This window comes from Zootoca vivipara, chromosome 12 (assembly GCF_965207765.1).
Source record: "Zootoca vivipara chromosome 12, rZooViv2.hap1.1, whole genome shotgun sequence".
Classification (NCBI taxonomy): Eukaryota; Metazoa; Chordata; class Lepidosauria; order Squamata; family Lacertidae; genus Zootoca; species Zootoca vivipara.
The window spans coordinates 4,448,178-4,472,215 of record NC_142595.1 but is presented as its reverse complement, the minus strand read 5'-3'; the positions used below and the strand labels follow the sequence as shown (position 1 = coordinate 4,472,215).

Here is a 24,038-nt window from a genome sequence, read left to right as displayed (position 1 = left end):
CATTTTGGAACTGGGCGGAGCAGCATCAAAAGTCGCTTCTGAGCATGCTCCGCCCAGTTCCAAAATGGCCGCCGCACCAGAATAAACCGGGGGGAAACAAAAAAATCTGTTTTTTTTCAGCTGGGAACAGCTGGAAAAACGGGGGTTTCCCGGGGAATACGGGAGACTTGGCAGCTATGCTGACCATTCACCCTGGCAGTCAGCTCCACCAGATGGCAGCCCAGCTGAAGATTTGTCTGAGAGACACAGAAATAAACAGCAACCACTCAGGGTGAATTTACTTTTGAATGAAAGCCACAAAAACTGCAACACGACCTACATGCCAGTCACTCACCTGTTCTCCTGTGATGGGTAGGAATCTACTACAAACAGAAAGCTACATGCATCTTAGAAAAGGTAGATTTGTTTTTAACTTTCAGGCCATAGCTATGATAAGTAAATGTTGGCAATCAGGTTGGTAAAAGTGTATGAGAGGTTGGGCTTTAGCAGTCTTATTTGCCGCTCTACCGTATGTTTCAGAAGTTCAAGAAACGCTGTCTATCACTCACCTCCAGTAAAAATCCCCCTTCTGGTATGACAGGCTCCTTGACTATGTCAACTTCCTTTATTTCATGACCTGCGTGCTTTTTCAAGCGCTTCTCCTGAACAGCTGTTGGAAAGGATGAATTGGTACATATTCAACTTAAGTGGCAATGTGTAGAACAACAACAGCAACCAAAATTTTGTTATAAGAATCTAATAACTAATACTAATTACTAAAACTAATAATTAGTAATGAACTAATTCAAATTAGGTAAAGGTAAAGGGACCCCTGACCATTAGGTCCAGTCGTGACCGACTCCGGGGTTGCGCGCTCATCTCGCATTATTGGCCGAGGGAGCCGGCGTATAGCTTCCAGGTCACGTGGCCAGCATGACAAAGCTGCTTCTGGCAAACCAGAGCAGCACATGGAAACGCCATTTACCTTCCTGCTGTAGCGGTCCCTATTTATCTACTTGCACTTTGACGTGCTTTCGAACTGCTAGGTTGGCAGGAGCTGGGACCAAGCAATGGGAGCTCACCCCGTCACAGGGATTCGAACCGCCGACCTTCTGATCAGCAAGGCCTAGGCTCAGTGGTTTAACCACAGCGCCACCTGGGTCCCAATAGCCTGCAGGACCACAAACACCTGGTTCACAAGGGGAAAGAGCCAGCCTGCACTTTGTGTTGGTAGGGTGACACAAGGCGGATGGGGATACGAGTCTTGTGGTCCCCTCACTGTAGTTCTCACGGTGCTCCCGAGGAGGGTGTCTTTCCCCTCGGTGGCTCCCTTGGCTCCACCCTAAGCTCTGTGGCAGCTCCCATGGCTGTGGCTGGTTGCTCTTCTGACAGCTGTTGCACCCGCAGCACCCACTGTGTGATATATAAAGGGCCGTGGTGTCTAACAGTGTCAGGTTCAACAACGCCAGCAGTGACACAGTGCCTTTTTCTCCCCCATGTAACTGTCTCCCCCTCTCCCCCCCCCCGGGAGGAGCTTTGAATGGGGAGCTTTGAATAGGGAGCTGGGTATGTTTAGCCTGGAGGAGAGAAGGTTAAGGGGTGATATGATAGCCATGTTCAAATATATGAAAGGATGTCATATAGAGGAGGGTGAAAGGTTGTTTTCTGCTGCTCCAGAGAAGCGGACACAGAGCAATGGATTCAAGCTACAAGAAAGAAGATTCCACGTAAACATTAGGAAGAACTTCCTGACAGTAAGAGCTGTTCGGCAGTGGAATTTGCTACCAAGGAGTGTGGTGGAGTCTCCTTCTTTGGAGGCCTTTAAGCAGAGGCTTGACAGCCATATGTCAAGAATGCTTTGATGGTGTTTCCTGCTTGGCAGGGGGTTGGACTGGATGGCCCTTCTGGTCTCTTCCAACTCTACGATTCTATGATTCTATGAATGTTTCTGTTCTTTGGTGTTTCAGATGCACAGCCAGTCATTTAAGATACAGAAATCAGCAAAATACAACCTTCTCCTTTGAATACTTGCCCCTTAAAATAAACCAAAATTGCTCTCCTATTTGAGCTTTATATTTCCACCAGGAGGTACCATCTTCCAATAAGCAATTCCAAGCTTTTTGCAGGTTGCGTGATCAGAGCTTGCCAACGTATCTTCCCTGGATGTGAGCAACTGCTGGGCACTCAGCCACCTCCGCAATTGAAAACTCCACCCTCTGCTTCCTTCCCCTCCTCCCCAACAGAGCTGTGTGGTTTTTTCCCCCCAGAAACACCAGGGGGAAAACATGCCTTTGGTATAAAAGAATTGCGCTGAGTAACCAAGGCTTTGCTGTCACGCTATGAGAACAGACTGTCAATCTTTCCATGCAACTGACAGTGGCCTGGCTCTTGTTTAAGCCCTTGCGTGCGAGCAGAGAGCCCACATTCCCCTACGAAATGCTTCATAACAACAGCTGTTAAATATTGATGACGCCTGGCTCGCTCCGAATGCTCTTCCTGAAGGTTAAGCCTTCATGTAATGGAACCTAATTCTGTATCTTTGTCTGCTAATAATAAAACCCAAGTAATGGACTTTTAAAAACAAGATAATAATGCATTAGAGGAAGAGAGGAAATCGGCAAATTAAAAAAAAATCTCTCTTTCAAGTAGAGTTTTTCATTGCAGAATGGAAGAAAACCGAAGCTAGTCCAGTAGTTGTGTTTGTCGGGATTTTCTGTAAGCAGAATTATGTAAAGCTCTATAGCCCGAGGAATAGTAAGAATGGGTATATGCCTGCAACACAATAAAAAATATGAAAAATCATATTCCGCTGTGCTGCCCCTAGCTTCACTTTCAAAGGGACCAGCAGGTTAATAAATATGCAAACAGATTGAACAAAAAATAGCCTTTTCTGCCTAAAAGGAAATTTTGTGTGAAGCTCAGTATGCTGAAAGGAGATTTGCACATCGCTGTAACATGTCAAAATAGTTTGATGTATACTGAATGCATTGCTACTCCTCGCTTGCAAATTACAGCTCCACGCAGGGTAGTTTTTCATTAACTCTCATGGGAACAGACAACTTGCATAGATGAACACTTAAATGACAGTGTAACCCACATTGGCTTAGAAACATTTCTAAGACAGTAATAAGGCAAGAAGGTCACTTAAATGTGCAGGAAATAAAGATGTTTCAAGTCTTAAGTATTAAGCCTGCAATGAGAAGCATTTATCCAGCGAGCGCTTGATCCAGGATAGTAGATCTGGGACCCAAATGGTTTTATCAGTGCTGAAATATTCAATTAGGCCTTTATCACTAAAAATACATTAGAACAATGTATTTAGCCATCATGTGAACTGACCAGGTGATGCCTGTCTTTAGCTATTCAATCCAGGTAAAGGTCTGGCCACATAGTTTAAGTGCAGGAGGATTACAAGTTGTATTATTGGATGTCAAAATAGTTATCATTATTCATTGCGATTTATTAAATTTGTATGCCCTCTTTCCTCCATAGACCTCAGCGAGGTTTACAACATAAAAATACAAGATAAAAAACCAGAGAGGTACATAATAAAAACTTCACTGCTTAGCCAGGGGCCAACTCCAAATCATACAAAAGAACAATTAAAGCTAGTAGACTGCTCAATATATAATTAATTCAGCAAATTAATTAAGCATAACCTATTGCAATATCCAATATATTGCACAACTACAACAATAATGACACCAATAATGCTAACAGTAAACAAGAGCCTACTCATTCTCAATTCAACTCAGCCTTTTCAGTGTTTAAAGGTAAAGGGACTCCTGACCATTAGGTCCAGTTGTGACTGACTCTGGGGTTGCGGCGCTCATCTCGCATTATTGGCCGAGGGAGCCGGCGTACAGCTTCCAGGTCATGTGGCCAACATGACAAAGCCACTTCTGGCGAACCAGAGCAACACACGGAAACGCCGTTTACCTTCCCACCGGAGCGGTCCCTATTTATCTACTTGCACTTTGATGTGCTTTCGAACTGCTAGGTGGGCAGGAGCTGGGACCGAGCAACGGGAGCTCATCCCGTCGCAGAGATTCGAACCGCCAACCTTCTGATCAGCAAGCCCTACGCTCCATGGTTTAACCACAGCGCCACCTGTTTATCTATTTTAATTCTAATAGATAATTTTAATTCTATAGATAATTTTAATTCTATAGATAGTGTTAATTCTATAGATAGATAGTTTTAATTCTATAGATGGATAGTGTTTATCTATTTTAATTCTTTTTTGTTAAAACTTACTGTACATTTACCGTATCACCTGAAGGTCTCCAAGCAACTTACAGCAATACATACACAATCACTCAAACACACAAGTACCATAAGGGAAGGGGGGGAAGGGGGACACATGTAATACATTAACATAACATTAAACATAACATTAATGGGGGGAAAACAAAAGCAACACACCTGCTATTCTATTTTGCACCCATCTAGATACTTCTTCTCCCAGGACTCAACAGAGTTACATTTTGCATGCTAATGTCATTTCTGAAGACTGGTCCTATACCTGCTGATTATAAATTCTAGATATACAACATTGCTGACTCTGTTATAGTATTGCAGTTTGGAAACTGAACCATGAATCCGGATAGTCCCATTTTATATTTAACCTTTGCCCTGAGGCTTAGGGAAGCCATTCTGTTGCAATACTCCATTTGCAATATGGGAAAAATAATATTGAAAGTGAAGAGGAATTAAAGAACCTTTTAATGAGGGTGAAAGAGGAGAGCACAAAATATGGTCTGAAGCTCAACATCAAAAAAGCCAAGATCATGGCCACTGGTCCCATCACCTCCTGGCAAATAGAAGGGGAAGAAATGGAGGCAGTGAGAGATTTTACTTTCTTGGGTTCCTTGATCACTGCAGATGGTGACAGCAGTCACGAAATTAAAAGCCGCCTGCTTCTTGGGAGAAAAGCAATGACAAACCTAGACACCATCTTAAAAAGCAGAGACATCACCTTGCCGACAAAGGTCCGTATAGTTAAAGCTATGGTTTTCCCAGTAGTGATGTATGGAAGTGAGAGCTGGACCATAAAGAAGGCTGATCGCCGAAGAATTGATGCTTTTGAATTATGGTGCTGGAGGAGATGCTTGAGAGTCCCATGGACTGCAAGAAGATCAAACTTATCCATTCTGAAGGAAATCAGCCCTGAGTGGTCACTGAAATGACAGATCCTGAAGCTGAGGCTCCAATACTTTGGCTACCTCATGAGAAGAGAAGAATCATTGGAAAAGACCCTGATGCTGGGAAAGATTGAGGGCACAAGGAGAAGGGGACGACAGAGGACAAGATGGTCGGACAGTGTTCTCAAAGCTACGAACATGAGTTTGACCAAACTACGGGAGGCAGTGGAAGACAGGAGTGCCTGGCGTGCTCTGGTCCATGGGGTCACGAAGAGTCGGACACGACTAAATGACTAAACAACAACAACAATATTGACCTGTCTTACATGATGTATGATGCTACCTTATCTGTTGGTCCATCTAGCCAAGGGCTGCTCAATCTCCCAGGGGGAGATACTGTTAACAAAGTTACACTTGGGAAAACTCAATCAAGGCAAACCTTCATTCCTCCGAGCAGGTAATCAACACTATAAAACACTATAAAGTCTGTCAATCATCTGGTGAGCAGATGTGCATTCACAAGCAAACAGGAAGTGTGGAAGATGTTTGAGTCTGTGGCTTTGTTTATAGTATAATGCTCCAAATTTTCCAAACACAGATTTTTAATTTCAATTGAACCCCACTGTCTATACATATGTTTATCACTGAATGTCTAAAAATGGTAGCCAGAATGATATAATAAACAGGAGGAGATTTATATAAAATACTCAGGAGCTGTGGGGAAAGCCACTTCCGCGCTTGCGTCGGAGGTGGGGTTGTGGGCTGCCCGACTGTACCATCGCGTAGGGGCTGAGAGTTCAGCCCCTGCGCGATGGTGCGTTCCCGCCTGCGTCACACCCCGACCACGTTGGAAATTTGCATAACAATCAGTTGGAGGAGGGGCAAGTACGTCATCAGCTGCCCTATTTTGGAGAAGTAATTCCGTTAAAGGATTCCGGGGGCGAGGCTTGGTCCTGAGCCTGGAGTTGCCTGGGCCGTAAGGCACGCCCCATCGGTGGCCACAGGAGGAGCTCTAGTAGATCTACGTCGCGGGGCTCCTTTCTGGTGGTTAACTTCTCACAGACTTCAACACACGGGTTGGAGTCGGATATAGTCTGTTAGGTTCCAACGCCTAAGCCAATTCCGCTCTACATGCATATTTAATAAAGTTGTGGCCTTAACCACCCAATTAATTAAATCTTAAACCCGGTGTCATGAGTCTTTATTCTGGGGAAGGAGGGCATATAGCCACACAAATAATAGGAATTTTTCAAACTAGATTATGAATCTTTCCCTCAAAAATTTTCCATTCGTGACTGACCCAAAGCGGAAGGTCAGGTTTATAGCCAAAAACATTTTGTCTTAGCCGGGCAGAAGTCAGAGGCAGAAGCTCATTTACACACTGCAAGTCTACCATGCATGAGACCTCTATTGCTCAGATCAAAAGATCAGTTTCATAACCACTTGTTTTGAGGTTGCAACTGAGTCTGCCACAGTCACGCAATCCCTGGCTCCAAATTATTTTAACCCTTCATCTATAGGGGAAAAAAACTTGTATCAACCTGATAGCAGGAATCATATATACCTCAAGAAGCCATACAAATAAAATACCTGGTGGAAGTATTACACTATTTGCTAGTTAATAATAATAGTAATAATGCCTTCGTTCAGACCTTTCCTTCTCTAGTAAAACAACATAGCTGCACATGTTACCAGTATCAACAAAACCATGTAAATTAAAAATGGAATGTTTTTAAATATGAGAAATATCATGTTTAATATCAACATATCATGTATTATAATTATAGCAGAACAACAATAATGAGTTGTAAATTACCAAGACCTTGCAAGCATAGCGCATGTGATGCTTGCACAATCACATTTCTTTGTAAACTGAACAGAAAAAACAGTTAAATGAAGCACATTTGTTGCTGTGACCTACCTACCTACCTACCTACCTACCTACCTATCAGGACAGGTCGTGAAGCTGAGGCTCCAATACTTTGGCCACCTCATGAGAAGAGAAGAATCCTTGGAAAAGACCCTGATGTTGGGAAAGAATGAGGGCACTAGGAGAAGGGGACGACAGAGGACGAGATGGCTGAACAGTGTTCTCGAAGCTACGAACATGACTTTGACCAAACTGCAGGCGGCAGTGGAGGACAGGAGTGCCTGGCGTGCTCTGGTCCATGGGGTCACGAAGAGTCGGACACGACTAAACGACTAAACAACAACAACCTACCTACCTATCTTGTCATGTCCACCTTTCCTTGGTGTCAACTCTTGCAGACACTCCCAGCTCTGAGGCTGCATCTCTTGATGTCCTCAGCAGGTTAGGTATATCTCTGTAGACTCAACCCAGGGTTTCACCAACAGTAGACCTCAGTCTATGTCTATGAGGAAGAGATGTCTTTTGGGATTTTCACGTCAGCTTTCAAAGAATGTAGCCTTTTAAGAAGGCAACGACTGGATCAAGCACTGGGTGGGCATCACCTGGCTGCAAGTGCCTATGACGCTTTCAGCTTTATTATTTAATAAATGTGTGTGCCACTTTTCAAGCAAAAGTAATTCCCAGAGAAGTTTACAGGGTCTGCTCAGAAAGAGTCCTGAAGGATATGGCTAAGAATTTCCACACAACTGCATATTTAAAGCCTAGTCCAGGGGTGTCAAACTCAAATTCATCGGGGGCCGCATCAGCAGTTTGGTCACCCTCAAAGGGCCGGTTGTATCTGTAGGACTATGTGTCCACTCTTTATTATCATAAATTATTGTCACTGCATTCAATTATTACTGTTTTTTGTAATAATGTAAGTAATAACTAGCTCTGAAAGCAGAAACATAGTCAGAATAATGGCAAGTAGATATTCAAATGTACAATTATTGTACAATTTATTGAAAAATGATTTTTGGTAACTGCACTGGGTGGTGGAGGCTCGCTAGGGTTTCATGCAGGACCTTTGCAGAGCTACTAGTACCTGGAGATGCTGGGGTCCTTCTGCATGCAGGACAGATGTTCTGCCAGTGAGCCACCACCCTTCACCAAAGGGACTGGCTGAGGTTGACTCACTGGAGCTGTTCTCCTGGTCCCAGGGTTTAAGGGCCAGAAGTATAAAGCACCATCCTATGTTTCTGAGGAGAGGGAGAGGGAGGGGAGGGAGGAAGGAAGAAAAGAGGCAGTGGGAGGGAGAGAGGAAGGAAGGAAAGAGGGGAGAGAAAGAAGAGTAGGAAATAAGGAAGGGAATAAAGAAGAAAAGAAAAAGAAAGGGAGAGAAGACGGAAAGGGAGAAAGAAGGAAGGAAGTAGAGGGAAAGAAAGAATAAGAATGAGGGAGAGGAAGAAAGATGGGAAGGATGGATGGAAGGAAGGAAGGAAGGAAGGAAGGAAGAAGGAGCAAGAGAGAGAGAGGAAGGAAAGAGGTGAGAGAAAGAAGAGTAGGAAAGAAGGAATAAAGAAGGAAAGAAAAAGAAAGAGGGAGAGAAGACAGAGATAAAGAAGGAAGGAAGGAGAGGGAAAGAAAGAATAAGAATGAGAGAGAGGAAGAAAGAAAGGGAAGGGGGGGTCGCCGCCTTGATTCAGCGCCAGAAAAGAGTGCGAAGGGACCCAGGGGCAAAAAACATTTCCCGTGCAGTGTGAGGCAGCGGGTGTCCGTTTTAGGAGAAGTGCGAAAAGCCTCAGAGTTGTACGTTCGTGAGGCTGAGCCGCTGCTGAGCTCACGTTCATGAGGCTGAGCTGCGGCAGGAGGAGGAGGAGGTGAGGCAGGAGGAGAAGGAGGCTTGCCGGGTCGGTGCCCGGCAGCGCCATGCGGAGAGTGCCGAGCCTCTGGGATGCAGCAGTGCTCTGTAGCACTTTGAATCCTCCTCCTCCTCCTCCACGCGGCGCTGCTGGGTGCTTTGTCTGTGCTGCAGCAGCAGCAGCAGCAGCAGCCGTTTCCAGGCGCCGAACCGTGGCAGGAGGAGGAGGATTCAAAGTGCTACAGAGCACTGCTGCGTCCCAGAGGCTCGGGACTCTCCGTGCGGCGCTGCCGGGCGCTGACCCGGCAAGCTGCCTCCTCCTTCTCCTGCTGTGGCTCGGGGCGCTCCACGCAGCGCTGCTCTGGCCGCCTTTCTACCCCCCCCCGGCCCCAGCTGTTTGTCGGCGCTTTGTCGGCGCGGCGCTTAAGCAGCAAGGTCCCGCTGCTGGGTCCCGCTGGCTGGGGCGCTCGGCGGGCCACATGACGAGGTCTGGCGGGCCGGATTTGGCCCCCGGGCCTTGTGTTTGACACCCGTGGCCTAGTCACATCAAGCACACAACAGGCAAGTGAAAACTCAAATCAGAACTCATGTCTCTCACCGCAACTCCTTCTCTTTTGCTTTTGCTTCTCAGCTTACAAAGTGGGGTTTTCCCTATGCTATGGAGAACTCTTTAGTGGTAGACCGTTTGTAGCAATTGGAGAAGCATTCAAGGAGTGAGAAGGAGTGAACAGTGCTTTCCTGTGTTTGCCTACCTCTCTTGTTGCTGCTGATATACAGGTTTGCAAACCCTGAACATATGGACAATATAAATATATTTACACATGCCATTAACCATCTGGGTGTATACGCAGCACACAAACATCTCACTGGGGCCTCCAGATGTGCAGTTTGTCTACACTCTATGTGCTGCCAAAAACAATGGTGCACATGCATCAAACATGCCTGCCACATGAAGTATGGAGCCGCTCTAGTCACAGCAATGAAAATGAGTGCAATGTGGGCAGGTTCAAAGTACCAGCACCAGGTTTTGTGGTGGTACACACAACCACCAAGTGTAAGCTATCACTTAAAAAAATTAAAAAGAAGTTTGGGCTGTATTCTCAGAATGTTGCCAAGAAAGAAACAACTGCTGCATTATCAATCTCAAAACCTTTATTGGCATATAAACAAAATTCTGAAAAGTTTGGTACAATAAAATCACTCAGCAGAGCTTGAATAAGGGTCATGGGAGGCGGGGTATTGTTAAATGGGCATGGTTAAGAGCAGGGCTCCCCAAACTAAGTCCCGGGGGCCAGGTGCGGCCCAATCAACTTCTAAATCCGGCCCTTGGACGGTCCGGGAATCAACATGTTTTTCATGAGTAGAATGTGTGTTTTTTATTTAAAATGCATCTCTGGGTTATTTGTGGGGCATAGGAATTCATTCATATATATTTTTCAAAATATAGTCCGGCCCCCCACAAGGCCTGAGGGACAGTGGACCGGCCCCCTGCTGAAAAAGTTTGCTGACCCCTGGTTAAGAGGATGGGACAACAGCAACAGTGCCTACAAGAAGACACTGTTTTTAGTTACACGACTGTTCTGTTATTGAGCGTGGGTGGGCCAAGCAGAGAGAAGTACTAACTTTCTTACTATTCACACAGAGCAAATATTCCTGAGGTTAGTGGTTGGTGGGGTCAGGGTGACTCCTGCCAGAACAGAACTGCAATGGCTGCCCATATGCTACTGTGCCAAGCTCAAGGTTCTTGCGTTACTTTAAAAGGTCCTTAGCAATTGGGTCTAGCAGCACGCCTTACGGACGGCTTTCTTCCTTATATGCCTGCCCGATCCCTGAGGCCTTTGGGAAAGTCACTGTTCACCAGCTTCCATGGTTCAGACACAGGGCCCGCATCCACCAGGAGCCATGGTGTCAGGGTTTGTTGCGACTACTCTTGAGTAACGACCGTCCACATGCTTGTCTTTCAGACCTTTTTATTGGTGCACATTATTTGCAGTGTAACGTATTGCTCATATCATGTCTACCCACTCGAGTCAGATTCCTGCACTAAACTCTTTCGCACACCACTTCAAAGGGATAGTAATTATTGAAATAAAAAGATAGACAGAAGTCGTTCACTTTTCTTGAAAATGCCAGAAAGATTTCCTTTGCTTCCGGAAGGTGATTTTAAACACACGAGGCTTTTAAAGAATTCTTATTTCTAATGAACGGAACTATTTTCTTTTTAGAAATTAGCCTGAAGTATTTGCATTTAATGACCTTGTTTTGATATTAGGAGCAACTACAGGGAGGACATCTAGTGGTGATTATACAGCTCTGCATAAAAAACTCATTAGCAGTACGTCATTGGGCAGTATTCAGAGTGCTAGAATCTCACTACCAAGAAAGTGCTTTCCAAAAATACACCAGCATAAAAATACAAAACTTCAATAGATGACTTTTCATCCACACTATTTACAGGTGAAACTCGGAAAATTAGAATATTGTCGAAAAGTGCATTTATTTCAGTAATGCAACTTATTATTTTTTATTTTTATTTTTACAAATGCTTTTATTTTGGAAATTCCACAGTAATAAAACAAATAATTACAATAATACAAAAATAAACATCGCTATTACATTTCATTAATTACATTCCATTTATAATTGACCTGCCTAACGACAAATAATTACAATTACAACAAAGAAAGGCTTGACATATCTTGCTTTGCATGTCATGCATCTATCTCATATACTGGTTTCACCTTTTAAGTTGCATTACTGAAATAAATGCACTTTTCGACGATATTCTAATTTTTCTGAGTTTCACCTGTACATCTTAGAGCGCTTCAGGATCCACTTCTTCAAAGAAGTAGTAACTTTCTTACTATTCACATGGAGCAAATATTCCTTAGGTGAGTGGTTTTCAACCAGGGTGCCGTGGTACCCTGGCGTGCCTTGAATGGTGGTCAGGGGTACTGCAGGCAACATTGGCCTCCGTTCCTCCTTCCTTCCCTCCCTCCTCTGATGCCCTCTCGTGTCTCTGCTTCCCAAAGGCTTGCACATCTGTTTGTTGCAGCAGCCCTGGCTACAAGTTCCCCAGGTGAATGGTGCCTCTGGGGCTGGTCAGGGGGTGCTGGTTACGAGGAGCTGAGGTGACCTCAGACTAAGCAAGCAAACAAATGGGTGAGGAAGCCCAGCCAGCCTTTGCTGTTGGGAATGGACAGACAAGTCCCAGGCCCCTGTGGGGCAGTGCGAGGCACCTCTTTTGGGGCAAGTGGAGGGCAGCTCAGAGACCAGAGACAGCAGCAGTGGCTGCCCGAAGGACTCTCAAGGAGAGTGAGGGAAAACTCCACAAGGGAGGGTCTTCCAAAAAGGGTGAGGGGCTGCCCACTCTACAAGCAAGGGGTGACATAACTGGGCTCCGGAGCCCCACATGGGTGCCGCAGACAAATGCAGTTGGTCAAGGAAGCAATGGACACAAAAAGGTTGAAAACTGCCTTACGTCACTGGTAGGCAAACTGTGTCCTGGGGGCTATATGTGGCCCCCAAGCCAAAAATAAATAAATGGAAGAGAATGAATGGATGATAGATTAACAAGGAGAGATGGGATATGGGGAGAGAGAAAGAGAATAAAAATATGATGGATGGATGGATGGATGGATGGATGAAGGGGGCTGCTCTCTGACACCGGTATGTGTCCCCCAACCACTCTTCCCGCACAATGAATGCAGTCTTTGAACCCCAAAATATTGCCAGCCCTCATTAGGCAAAGTGGGACAGCTGCATGAGGAGAGGAGCCCCCGCTGTCCCCCCTGGGCCACTTAAGCTAGCCAGCTGCCCTCCAAGATGATGGAGGACGTTGACCCATCCTCAGTGGAATTACAATTTCTTCCTCTCAAACAGACTTCCACAATGGTGGGAATTTTAAGATTAAAGGAGGCGTGGTTTTAAGATTAAAGGAGGAATGGTTTTTATTATATTTATTCTATTCTATTATACATACATACATACATACATACATACATACATACATACACTGTTTGACTGTAGTAAAACGTCTAAGCGGACTGCAAGAAATATGCAGCCGCAGAAGCGATTTCTGGCGCTGCGGACATTTTGGAAATGGGCAGCCAGCACCGGAAATCGCTTCTGCGCAGCCGCGGACATGCACAGAAGCCATTTCCGGTGTTTGGGACATGGGCAGCGCGGCACCGGAAATCACTTCTGCGCCTGTGCGGCCCATGTCCGGCCCACGGATGATAGTCCATGGGAATCCTCCGGCCCACGGGCAGAAAACGTTGTCGACGCCTGGGCTTGACATACCTTGCTTTGCATGTCATGAATCTATCTCATATATTGGTTTCACCTTTTAAGTTGCATTACTGAAATAAATGCACTTTTCAACGCTATTCTAACTTTCCGAGTTTCACCTGCAGATATTAAATAGCTCTGGAGATAAAATAGTGCTCTGTGGCACCTCAAACGGAGTTTAGATCCAGTGTAACTTTACTCCAGCTTAATTTACACTGGCTTGTTTTGCATTTCTTTTCTTGTGCATCAGATTGCTTTCTTAATCATTATTAAATTCTCAGAGATGAAAATATGACAATACATTTATGCTGTGTATGGTGCCCCCCCCATCAAATGTGGCATGTATAATACACTTCAGTTAATATCTTAACATGCATACAGTACTTAATGCTAAGAACCTCAAAGAAGAGAATAAAGTTAAAGCATATTGTTTTTTCTTTTCATTTGTTGAAGGGAGGAAGTTATGTTTTTGCAGCTAATACCACATTCAACCAGCTTAAGTTTCATTGTCCTGATTTTGTCCCTAACGTAACATTTCTTCTCAGTTCACCAAACAAGAAAGCAAAACTATCAATACAGTACAGTAAGGGTTCATTAGTCCAGTGTTTCCCAACCTTGTGCCTCCAGATGTTTTGAGGCTACAGTTCCCATCATCCATAGCTAGCAAGACCAGTGGTCAGGAATGATGGGAATTGTAGTCCGAAAACAGCTGGAGGCACAAGGTTGGGAAACACTGCATTAGTCTATTCCCTCATTTTCTTGAAGAGGTCTTCAACTGAACTTTACCAAAAGGTATTTGAAGAAGTGTGCATGCACACGAAAGCTCATACAAAAATAAAAACTTAGTTGGTCTTTAAGGTGCTACTGAAGGAATTTTTTTATTTTGCTTTACCAAAAAGATTAAAGAAATTCTGAGGCAACATGCAGGGCATGCTTTATGTTTTGCTCATGTGAAATTGCCATTCTGAAAACCTGTTGCCAGATCATGAAACTCTGAAAAAACTATCTTTAAAATGAGATAGAACACCTTAAGTATATAGTAGACCTGCAACGCACATGGGGGTTACATTCCAGGAGTCACGCTTAAAGCCAAAATTATTTTTCCTGGAACCCCCCCACCATCTCCACCCCCTTTCGATTATTTTAATTTTTTGCCCCATGTGTAAAGCTAAATGCACACAAGTTAAATGTGCATGAATTGCAGGCTTACTGTATATGAAAATGAAAATTGTGTCTGTAGCTTGACATTTCCATGGAATTTACCAAACACACAAAAAGCAAAAAGTGTTTAAAAAATTATCACAAACCTTTAACTTGGCCCCACTAACTTAATCAGGTGAATTATTAGTTGATTAATCAACCATCTAATGTTTTAAACCTTAGTATCTAGTAATAGATTCTGTTGTTGTTGTTTAGTCGTGTCTGACTCTTCCTGACCCCATGGACCCCATGGCCTCTTGCAGTTTGGTCAAACTCATGTTCGTAGCTCCGAGAACACTGTCCAACCATCTCGTCCTCTGTCGTCCCCTTCTCCTTGTTCCCTCCATCTTTCCCAACATCAGGGTCTTTTCCAGGGAGTCTTCTCTTCTCATGAGGTGGCCAAAGTATTGGAGCCTCAGCTTCAGGATCTGTCCTTCCAGTGAGCACTCAGGGCTGATTTCCTTCAGAATGGATAGGTTTGATCTTCTTGCAGTCCATGGGACTCTAGATAGATTCTACCATGTATGAAAAGAGAAAACTTTAACCGAAAACCCTCCCTCCCTTCCATTCTGCAACCAATCCTTTCTCTTCATGAGGAGGCACTCCTCAGAGGAAAAGACTAGGACTAGCTAAGACTTCAATCCCAAGCAACAGTGAGAGGAGTCTGCCATTGGGCAAGCGCACATCTATACAGTTTGGGACCAAGGTATTTGAGGAACACCTTCTTCCACATGAATCTGCTCACCTGTTGAGATCAGCAGTGGAAGTTCTGTGCAATGTTCAGAAGCTGCAAAGAGGTTCAGGTGGTGCGACAGGGTTTTCTCGATAGTGACACCTAGGAATTGCAATCCTCACCCCCCAGGACACCCTTCAGACCTCATTTTACAGACATTCTGAAGTTCAGCGAAAATGGTTTTGTTTGGAGGAGGTTTTTTAAAAAAAATATTCAGGTTTGCTGCTTCACTTCTGTGGTTTTGGTTTTTCCTGCCAAGTTTTGATTTATCATTTTATATGCATGTTAATTTTGAAGACTTTCGGTGAAAAGCCCATATAACAATATAGACATAAAGAGATGAATTGGCAGCTGGGTAGAGAAAAAGGTAACAGAGAGGCACTGCTGTTCATCCCCACTTATGTACATTATTATCTGTTTATCCTGAAACAGTTGCTGTCTCAGATCAGTCCTGATTTTAATTAATAGATATATACATGCACCTTTAAAAGAATTCTGGAAATACACCTGCTAGGACATGAACCTTTAAAAATGAAATTGCACTGGAAAAGGATTTAGGATAATAATAATAATAATAATAATAATAATAATAATAATAATAATAATAATATCTTTATTATGGTCATAGACCAGCAAAAAAGAAAAAGAAAACCTATAATACATACAATAGATAGTTCTTGAATATCATCTTGAACAATACTGTTTCATAATCCTATTTTAAATTAAAATTGGGTTAAAATTTAATGAGGGATAGTTCCCTTTAACTATTATCCGCTGAGAATTAATAGGCGGCTTTATCATTGTTACTGATTGATGTCACGGCGTGTCTTAGTCTTGACGCGTAGTAACAGAATTTAGCTACATTCTTAGTGCACTCTGGATTAAAATCTGCTAGTAGGTATCTAGTAAGCGTTTCTGTTGAGCGGCCTGGTAAGTTTTTTAACAAGGGATCGATTAACTCCTTCCTCATGTCTCGATACAATGTGCAATGGAGGACATGACTTATAGATTCAATCTCCTTGTTATCACAAGGACATAGTCTCTGTTCTACCGGAATCTGGAGATATCTACGAGTTAACAACGCCGAGGGTAGAGCACTGAAACGAGCCCTAGTGAAGGCCCACCGATATCTCGGATTTTCTAACGTTTTTAAATAATTAGCTAGATAATTTGATCGATGCTCATACAGTTGGATTAAGGATTAAGGAGGAGATAACCAGTACTATTGGCTGGAAAGGTTAATGATCTTGGATGGTTAAGGAATAATGATCTTGGATGCAGTTTGTAATGATTCAATGGAGCACCCACTAATTGTTTACTCCAGTTCTGCATAACTGATACTATTTTGTAGGCAGCAGGAGATAATTTTGTGCATGGCAACATCACACATATTGTTGTGATTACATAAGGCAGACGTGTAATGTTTCTACACATAAGTCAACACTGGCATACTTCAACTTCTATTGGAAATATTTTCAGATGGTGAAACACCAGACACTTAGTTAACAAAATATTCTAAATTGTTTCTAAATCTGCAAGATGCCTCACCATGCACATCAATGAACATTTGATTTAGATTATACAGGGTGCCAAAATGGCCAAAAATCAAATGTAGCTCATTCCAGCATTCAAGACAATAAAGTTCTGTTTGTTCTGAAACAAAATCATTGGCTTATTTTTTTAATTGCAAGATCATTGCTTATGGAGAACTAGGGTCTGTCTGTCTCTGCATGTGCCATCATCAGCTCTTGCTAATAGATTGCAGGTGGAATGGGGAGTTGTACAGTTTATTGGATTTAGAAAAGCCTGTTGGCACCCTTGCCTATGCTTGTCAAATGTTGAGGACATCAACCGCCTACTACCTCCATGAGTATACAATCTCTGGACCTTAATAAAGGCCCAAGCAGAGGACGCCAAGGAAAAAAGAAGAGGAGAAAACAAAGACGAGAGACGACAACAAAAAAGAAAAAGAGAAAAGAAGGAGAAAGAGAAGCAGGAATACGAAGAGAGAGAGAGAGAGAAAATAATAAAAAGAATCAATAAAGAAATATAAAAGGACCTCTGATTTTCCATCTGCTAGTTACATAAAAAAGGGGGGGGTATTACTAACGTTCAGTCCATGGTAATATCCATCTTCTCCACTTTCTGTTAAACAATATTTATTTTACGTAAATGTATCTCAAATTCATTCCCAATCAAGTCCAAGAGGGATTCCCAAATTGTTGTTGCTGCTGCTATTATTGGTAAATGACATGTGCTGTCAATATAAGTAAATAGAGCTGCTAATACCGGGCAACACCATACTTTGTTCCCCTTCAACAACTCTAAGGGAATTAAATCCTCCCCCGGCGCTTTCCCTACTCGAGATCTTGATATTAGAGAATTGATCTCACTTGTGGTCACAGGATTCCATTCTGGTAAATTTTTCAAAGCTGACATATCTTGGGTCTCATCGGAATCTGAGTCCTCATACATGTACCGGAAGTACAACTCCCATCTCTCAGGGGAAATATATATATTTCTGCATTAGGACGTCTACTCTCGCTATTAAATATAACTTGCCAAAATAGTGTCTGATTTTTGAGCTTAGCCACTTTAATAAGGCGCCGCCATAAATCTACAGTTGCTTCCTTCTTTTTTGTTTCAAAATATTTTTTATAACGAAGTTTGGATTCAGCTACTTGGATTAAATTTGTGTGTGATGATACCTGTCCGTTGTTTTTGAAATTTGAATACGCTGACATGAAAGCTTCTTTGGCCTTAATACAATCTTTATCAAACCATGGTTGGGATGCTGGAGCAGCTGTTCTTACTGTAGATTGTGGGTCGTGACTCAAATAGGATTGCAGTTCTCAGGTCAAATTTTCATAGGTCCTTACTGGGTTTTGACCCTGGTCTGTTGATATCATTTGCTGTCTCATTCTAGTAAAGATTTTATTTGCTAGGACTTGCTTCAGCTGGAGATCTAATTTGGTAGTCCATCTTTTCCTGCAGTTGATTTTCATTTGTGGAAGAGCCTTTATTGAATTGAAAATCTCTGGATGATACTTCTGAGTAGCAAGTGCTATCTGGATATAAATAGGTAGGTGTTGTTGTTTAGTCGTTTAGTCGTGTCCGACTCTTCGTGACCCCATGGACCATAGCACGCCAGGCACTCCTGTCTTGCACTGCCTCCCGCAGTTTGATGCATTAATGATTATCAAGGAAACAGATTGTTGTTGTAACAGAACAGCTGTTGCTATTGGTTGGCACGCTGGTACAGGGGTAAAATTTGCATCGAGGTTGGTAGAGGCCAGGATCAACAGTCCTCCTTTCGGTCTGCCTTGACTGTACCCTGTTTGGGCCTTCAATCCGTGGGATATAAACCCTTTTAATTGAACATCATCTGTAGCCCAAGTTTCCTGTATAAGGATTACATCAAATTTTGAAATAAAGTCAGCACAATCGACATCTTTGGTTCTATTCCAGCCGGTCTTTTCTTGTTATATATCCTTTAGTTTATTCCCAGTTCCATATATTCAAATTCCGTTTCCTTTTGTGCTTCCATTCCCTGTACTGTTTAACATAGTATTTGGATCTCCTCCTCTAGGACTATCCATTTACGTTTCTTCCATTCTTTTTCCATACATATTAGTAGTATCATTCTACGAATTTGCTCCAAATCATATACAGAATACTTTCTCTCTGGAAGGAAGTTTTTCCAAAGATTTTTTCTCTCTCAACGTCATCAATACGATTAAGGCCAGATCCAGATGACCATTTATGGTTTTATCTTCCCCTTTTCCTCCAAGCCTTTGTATGAAAGGCATTTCCATTTCACCATCTGCTTTCTCCAATTTTGCTGTTTCATCATCCAGTCCTGCCAGGTTTCCATCAATTTTGTCTGAAGCCTCTAAGTAATCTCCAGTTCCATATTCCATTTCATCTCTCTCTGATTCATTTTCTTTCCCCCTTTCATCAAACATTAATCCAATCATTTTTAGTTGTTCAGCCATCAACTATTGAACAATACCAACAGTCACTGGAAGATTCAAAGGTACATTTGCCACATTGGATGCAGACAAAGAAATATGTCTAAGCTATATTTTTTATTCTCCCAAAAATGTTTAAGAAAGAGAGGGTGCAGACCTTATACTCACAAAGGGTTCTTACATAGTGTTTGGGTGAGATGTTGGTTTCTCAACTCACCACCTTGTTTTAGCCCCTGACTAAGCCCCCAGGCGCAGACAGCAGAAAACGGCTTTGATCAGAGCATTTGAGGTTTTTATCTCAGAGTGCTTTGATAATCAGACGTTTAGTCTGATTACCATCAATCACATAATTGTCCAGGACCTTCCCAATTAATTTCACCTAATGCTTCTCCCCCAACTATCCCATCCCCTGCCATTTTTCCTTACTCTGGTCATGTTAACTAGGTTGGACTACAACTCCCATCATCCCTAGCTACCAGGACCAGTGGTCAGAGATTATAGGGGTTGTAGTCTAACAACATCTGGGGACCCAGGTTTAAGAAAGGCTGACCTAGCTCCATGGCTGTTGATTCATCACTATCTGACAAGAACTGTGTAACTCTACAAAGCCTTTGGTCTAGGTAGGATACCCAGGGCCAGCCCAAGACAATTTGGCACCTGAGGTGAACCTCAAAATGGTGCCCTCCTGCCAGGGAAGAAGGTGTGAGTGAACATCTGCATCAGAAACAAAGGAGGAATAAAGCTCTACATGGGGAACAAGGGTGGGAGGAGACCAGTAGTGGCTCCTATTTGCCAAGTGGTGGCACTGGATGGGAGAGGCTGAGGAGGCGGCAGTTCCAACCTCTGAGGAGCACGCTGCAGCCATTGTGGCTCCTGATGCCTGAGGAAGTTGCCTCCCCTTTCCTCATGGGTGGGCCGGCCCTGAGGACAGCTGTCCTAATTGGCCTACTCCTAGGATGTGTGCATGTGTACATGCCACTGCTTGTTTTGTTTGCAATGCGATTTTTAAATTTGGTTTTTAAGCAGCTGTATTAGTTAATTGTGAGGTTTTTTTAATTTTAATTCCGGTTATCTTATTTTCCGATATAATTTTGCAACAGATTGCAAGGCACTTTTGTCTGAAAGTTCTCAAAAAGCAACTGAGAAATGTGAATATGAAAAAAAGAAAAGAAATGTGAATATGAATATAAAAACCAAGCAAACCTGTGTGTGTACTGTGCTTCTTCAAACACACACACACACACACACACACACACACACTGTCCATACCGCAGGTTGTGGCTCACATTATCAAGCTCTCTCACTTATAAATTTTAATAAGAGGACACAAACATATATAGCACTTCCCAGTGTTCAAAGCACTTCACATTCATGTCAAAGCAGTGCGATCTTTACAGGAACCTTTTAGTACAGGGCATGACAATCCCTCTGTCCACGCTGCCCAGTTGTAGTTGTGCACGTTGTTCTTCAGCAGCCACAGATTATCAAATCTCACCATAATAATATGAAATACCGTATACATGAGCGGCCTGCAGTCCCTTTGCTCTTCCTTTCGTGCAAGTGGCAAAGCAAGCCAGGAAACCTCAGTAACCATAACTTCCTGTTATGTCTGAACCAGAAACTGTGGTTAATGTCTTCTAAACAAGCGAAGATTGAGAGGCAAACTTTAAACCATGGTTTCATACTTTGGGCTTGTTTGAAAGCTATTCATCATTGTTCCCCAATTCCGATGCGGCAGGAAGTTAACTGCAGCCTTGTTTGCAGCACGCGAGAGCCTGTAGTCACGCATATCATGGCTTATTACCTACTTATTTAACCAAGATTTAATTGTTCAGATGCAGCTAGCCTTGCACAATGCAATGGTATGCACATCTAATAAGAAGTATGAATTCAGTCGCATTAAAATTAAAAAAATTCCTCCCAGTAGCAGCTTAGAGACCAACTAAGTTTGTCATTGGTATGAGCTTTCGTGTGCATGCGCAATTCTTCAGATACATGCACATGAAAGCTCATACCAATGACAAACTTAGTTGGTCTCTAAGGTGCTACTGGAAGGATTTTTTTTATTTTGTTTTGACCGTACCTGCCAAGTCCTGGACTGCAGAATCCGGGACCGGCAGCCACATGACACTGGAAGTTGCATAGACGCAACTTCCGGTGTCGCTTTGCCCATCTATGGGCATAAAAAATGGTCGCCGCCCGACACCGGAAATCATAGAATCATAGAGTTGGAAGAGACCACAAGGGTCATCCAGTCCAGCCCCCTGCCAAGCAGGAAACACCATCAAAGCATTCCTGACAGATGGCTGTCAAGCCTCTGCTTAAAGACCCCCAAAGAAGGAGACTCCACCACACTCCTTGGCAGCAAATTCCACTGCCGAACAGCTCTTACTGTCAGGAAGTTCTTCCTAATGTTTAGGTGGAATTTTCTTTCTTGTAGTTTGAATCTGTTGCTCCGTGTCCGCTTCTCTGGAGCAGCAGAAAACAACCTTTCTCCCTCCTCTATATGACATCCTTTTATATATTTGAACATGGTTATCATATCACCCCTTAACCTTCTCTTCTCCAGGCTAAACATACCCAGCTCCCTAAGCCGTTCCTCATAAGGCATCGTTTCCAGGCCTTTGACCATTTTGGTTGCCCTCTTCTGGACACGTTCCAGCTTATCAGTATCCTTCTTGAACTGTGGTGCCCAGAACTGGACACAGTTTTCCAGGTGAGGTCTGACCAGAGCAGAATACAGTGGTACTATTACTTCCCTTGATCTAGATGCTATACTCCTATTGATGCAGCCCAGAATTGCATTGGCTTTTTTAGCTGCTGCATCACACTGCTGACTCATGTCAAGTTTGTGGTCTAAGAAAAATCGCGTCTACGCACTTCCGGACATGCGTAGACGTGACTTTCGGCGCCGGCCAGTTTTGGTGCCCATAGATGGGCAAAGCAGGGGGGGAAATGGCCACTGGCAGGAGAATATAAGGGAGAATAACGGGAGACGAAGTGATACGGGGGACCGCTGGGAAACGGTATGAAAACACAGGGGTTTCGCGGGGGAAACGGGGTACTTGGCAGCTATGGTTTTGACTACGGCAGACCAACACGGCTACCTACCTGTAACTAGTGGTATTAAACACACTCTATGCAAATAATTCCTCCATGACACTGGAAGCTACGGCCCAGGATAGCTGGTAGGGTGATGGACAGGTCAGAGGGCAAGGCAGCCAACATCCGGCTGAGCGAAGGGTAGGCAAAGCATGTAAGGCCTGGGCATCCCATTTCTGGGGGTGTCACAGCAAATGCTCCAAATACGTAAACAAGCACACATCACTAGCATCAGGGAGCAGCTCCACTCTTCCTGGTAGAGGTCTGGGTAGACATGGTCTCTGAGAACTTGTGCGATATTCCCTCAGACACCAAGAAAATATTATGACAACTTGAAGCCTTACCTTGAAAGAAGCTTTTGACTCGAAGGTAACTGACGCTGAGACGCAAGACGGAGAGTTTGTCCAGTTTAGCTATTATGTCCGGTGGGAAAGGCAGGAGACTGGCCAGGTGATCTAACTCAGCGTTCAAGCGATCTCTGTGTCTCTTTGAAGGATTAGACTTCCCATTCCCATGCGCGGGCCTCCTGTTCGTGGAGAAAATGTGCTATAAAAAACCCATCGTCTTAAGCTCACCGACAATGACAGTTGCCAGTATCTGAAACAGTAATACCGAAACAGAAGAAAATGATGGCCTCCTCTATTAAACTAGAGATCAGGACTGGTCAACCCAGCTAAAACTGTCAGATAAGAACTAAGTACAGTAGGTGCAAATACCTCTTCTTTTGCTGCAGCTAAAATGAAGTTTTGGAATAACTATTTGCCCTAAAATGTTATAGGGGGCAAATTTGGCTATGGCTATATTTCATTCTTCTCATGGAAAAACACGCTGATTCCTAGACCACCCGCGGGACAGATTTAGAAGACGATTGGGCCGGTTCTGGCCCCCAGGCCTTAGGTTTCCTACCCCTGGACTAGATGATCCTTGTGGACCCAACTTTCTACAATTCTATGATTTTATGGAAGAGGAACATATTTAGGCCACGAATATGTCCAAATATTTGGGCCCTTCATTGTTTCTGGATAGAACTCGCCGGGTTCTTATGAGAGACAGCAGGGAAGAAAGAGAGCTGCTTGGCATCATGAGCTTGTTGGAGTAAGGGAGCAATATAAATGGGTTAAATAAAATAAATAAAGGTAAGTCTTATGCCAAAGGCTTATTGTGAAAACAATATAGAATAAATAGACTAGATGGGATAAATACTTAACTGTTTCTGGATGGGTTTACGCCTTTTCCTCCCAGCATACAGGCATTCTCCTGGTGGAATCATTGTCCTAGGATGGAAGATGAAAACATATCCTTTTACATTCAGTTAAATCAACGCTCTTCCTAAGATATGCAGTTATAAAGAAGCAAATTGCTAATTAAGTTGCTAACTGGTGTTAGCCGGTTTCCTAATTTAATACCGTACATAACATTCATATCAAATATTTATCCTGTATAGAATGGTTTTTTTAAAAAAATAAAGCATAAAGTTTTGCTCTCAGTATCATCCAAAATCTGAGAAAATGCTATTAAGTGTCTAACAGCCTATATTTCCATGCTTTATTTCCAAAGTTCCTCTCTTCTCCTAGCATAGAAAGAGACCATACATTTGGTAAGTTAAAAATGGTTTTAAAAAGGGAGATACCCAGAGAGCAGGAAACTGTTGGGAGGAAAATTGGGTCAGATTGGGTCAATCACATTTTAAAACGTGTGTTTTTGTTTTTTTGGGGTGCTATTGGGTTGTTGTTTTCATTTTTATTAGGTATATTGTGGTTTTATATCTTGAATTTATTCTGTGAACTGCCCTGAGACCCCTGGGTATAGGGCAGTATAATAATATAATATAATAATAATAATATTTATTATTTATACCCCGCCCATCTGGCTTGGTTTCCCCAGCCACTCTGGGCGGCTTCCAACAGAA

General features: G+C 43.2%; 1 protein-coding gene across 1 annotated transcript in view; it reads right to left on the bottom strand.

The window, feature by feature from the left end:
* The window catches only part of AHRR (aryl hydrocarbon receptor repressor), a 48,389-nt gene that overhangs the window by 16,941 nt on the left and 7,410 nt on the right, over nucleotides 1–24,038 (bottom strand). The window contains exons 2-4 of the mRNA XM_060282067.2: nucleotides 23,338–23,403; nucleotides 22,474–22,655; nucleotides 549–649 (exon numbers count right to left, since the gene is read on the bottom strand). Coding sequence (XP_060138050.2) covers nucleotides 549–649; nucleotides 22,474–22,655; nucleotides 23,338–23,399 — 345 coding nt within the window. The 5' untranslated portion in view covers nucleotides 23,400–23,403. The remainder of the gene's footprint in view (nucleotides 1–548; nucleotides 650–22,473; nucleotides 22,656–23,337; nucleotides 23,404–24,038) is intronic.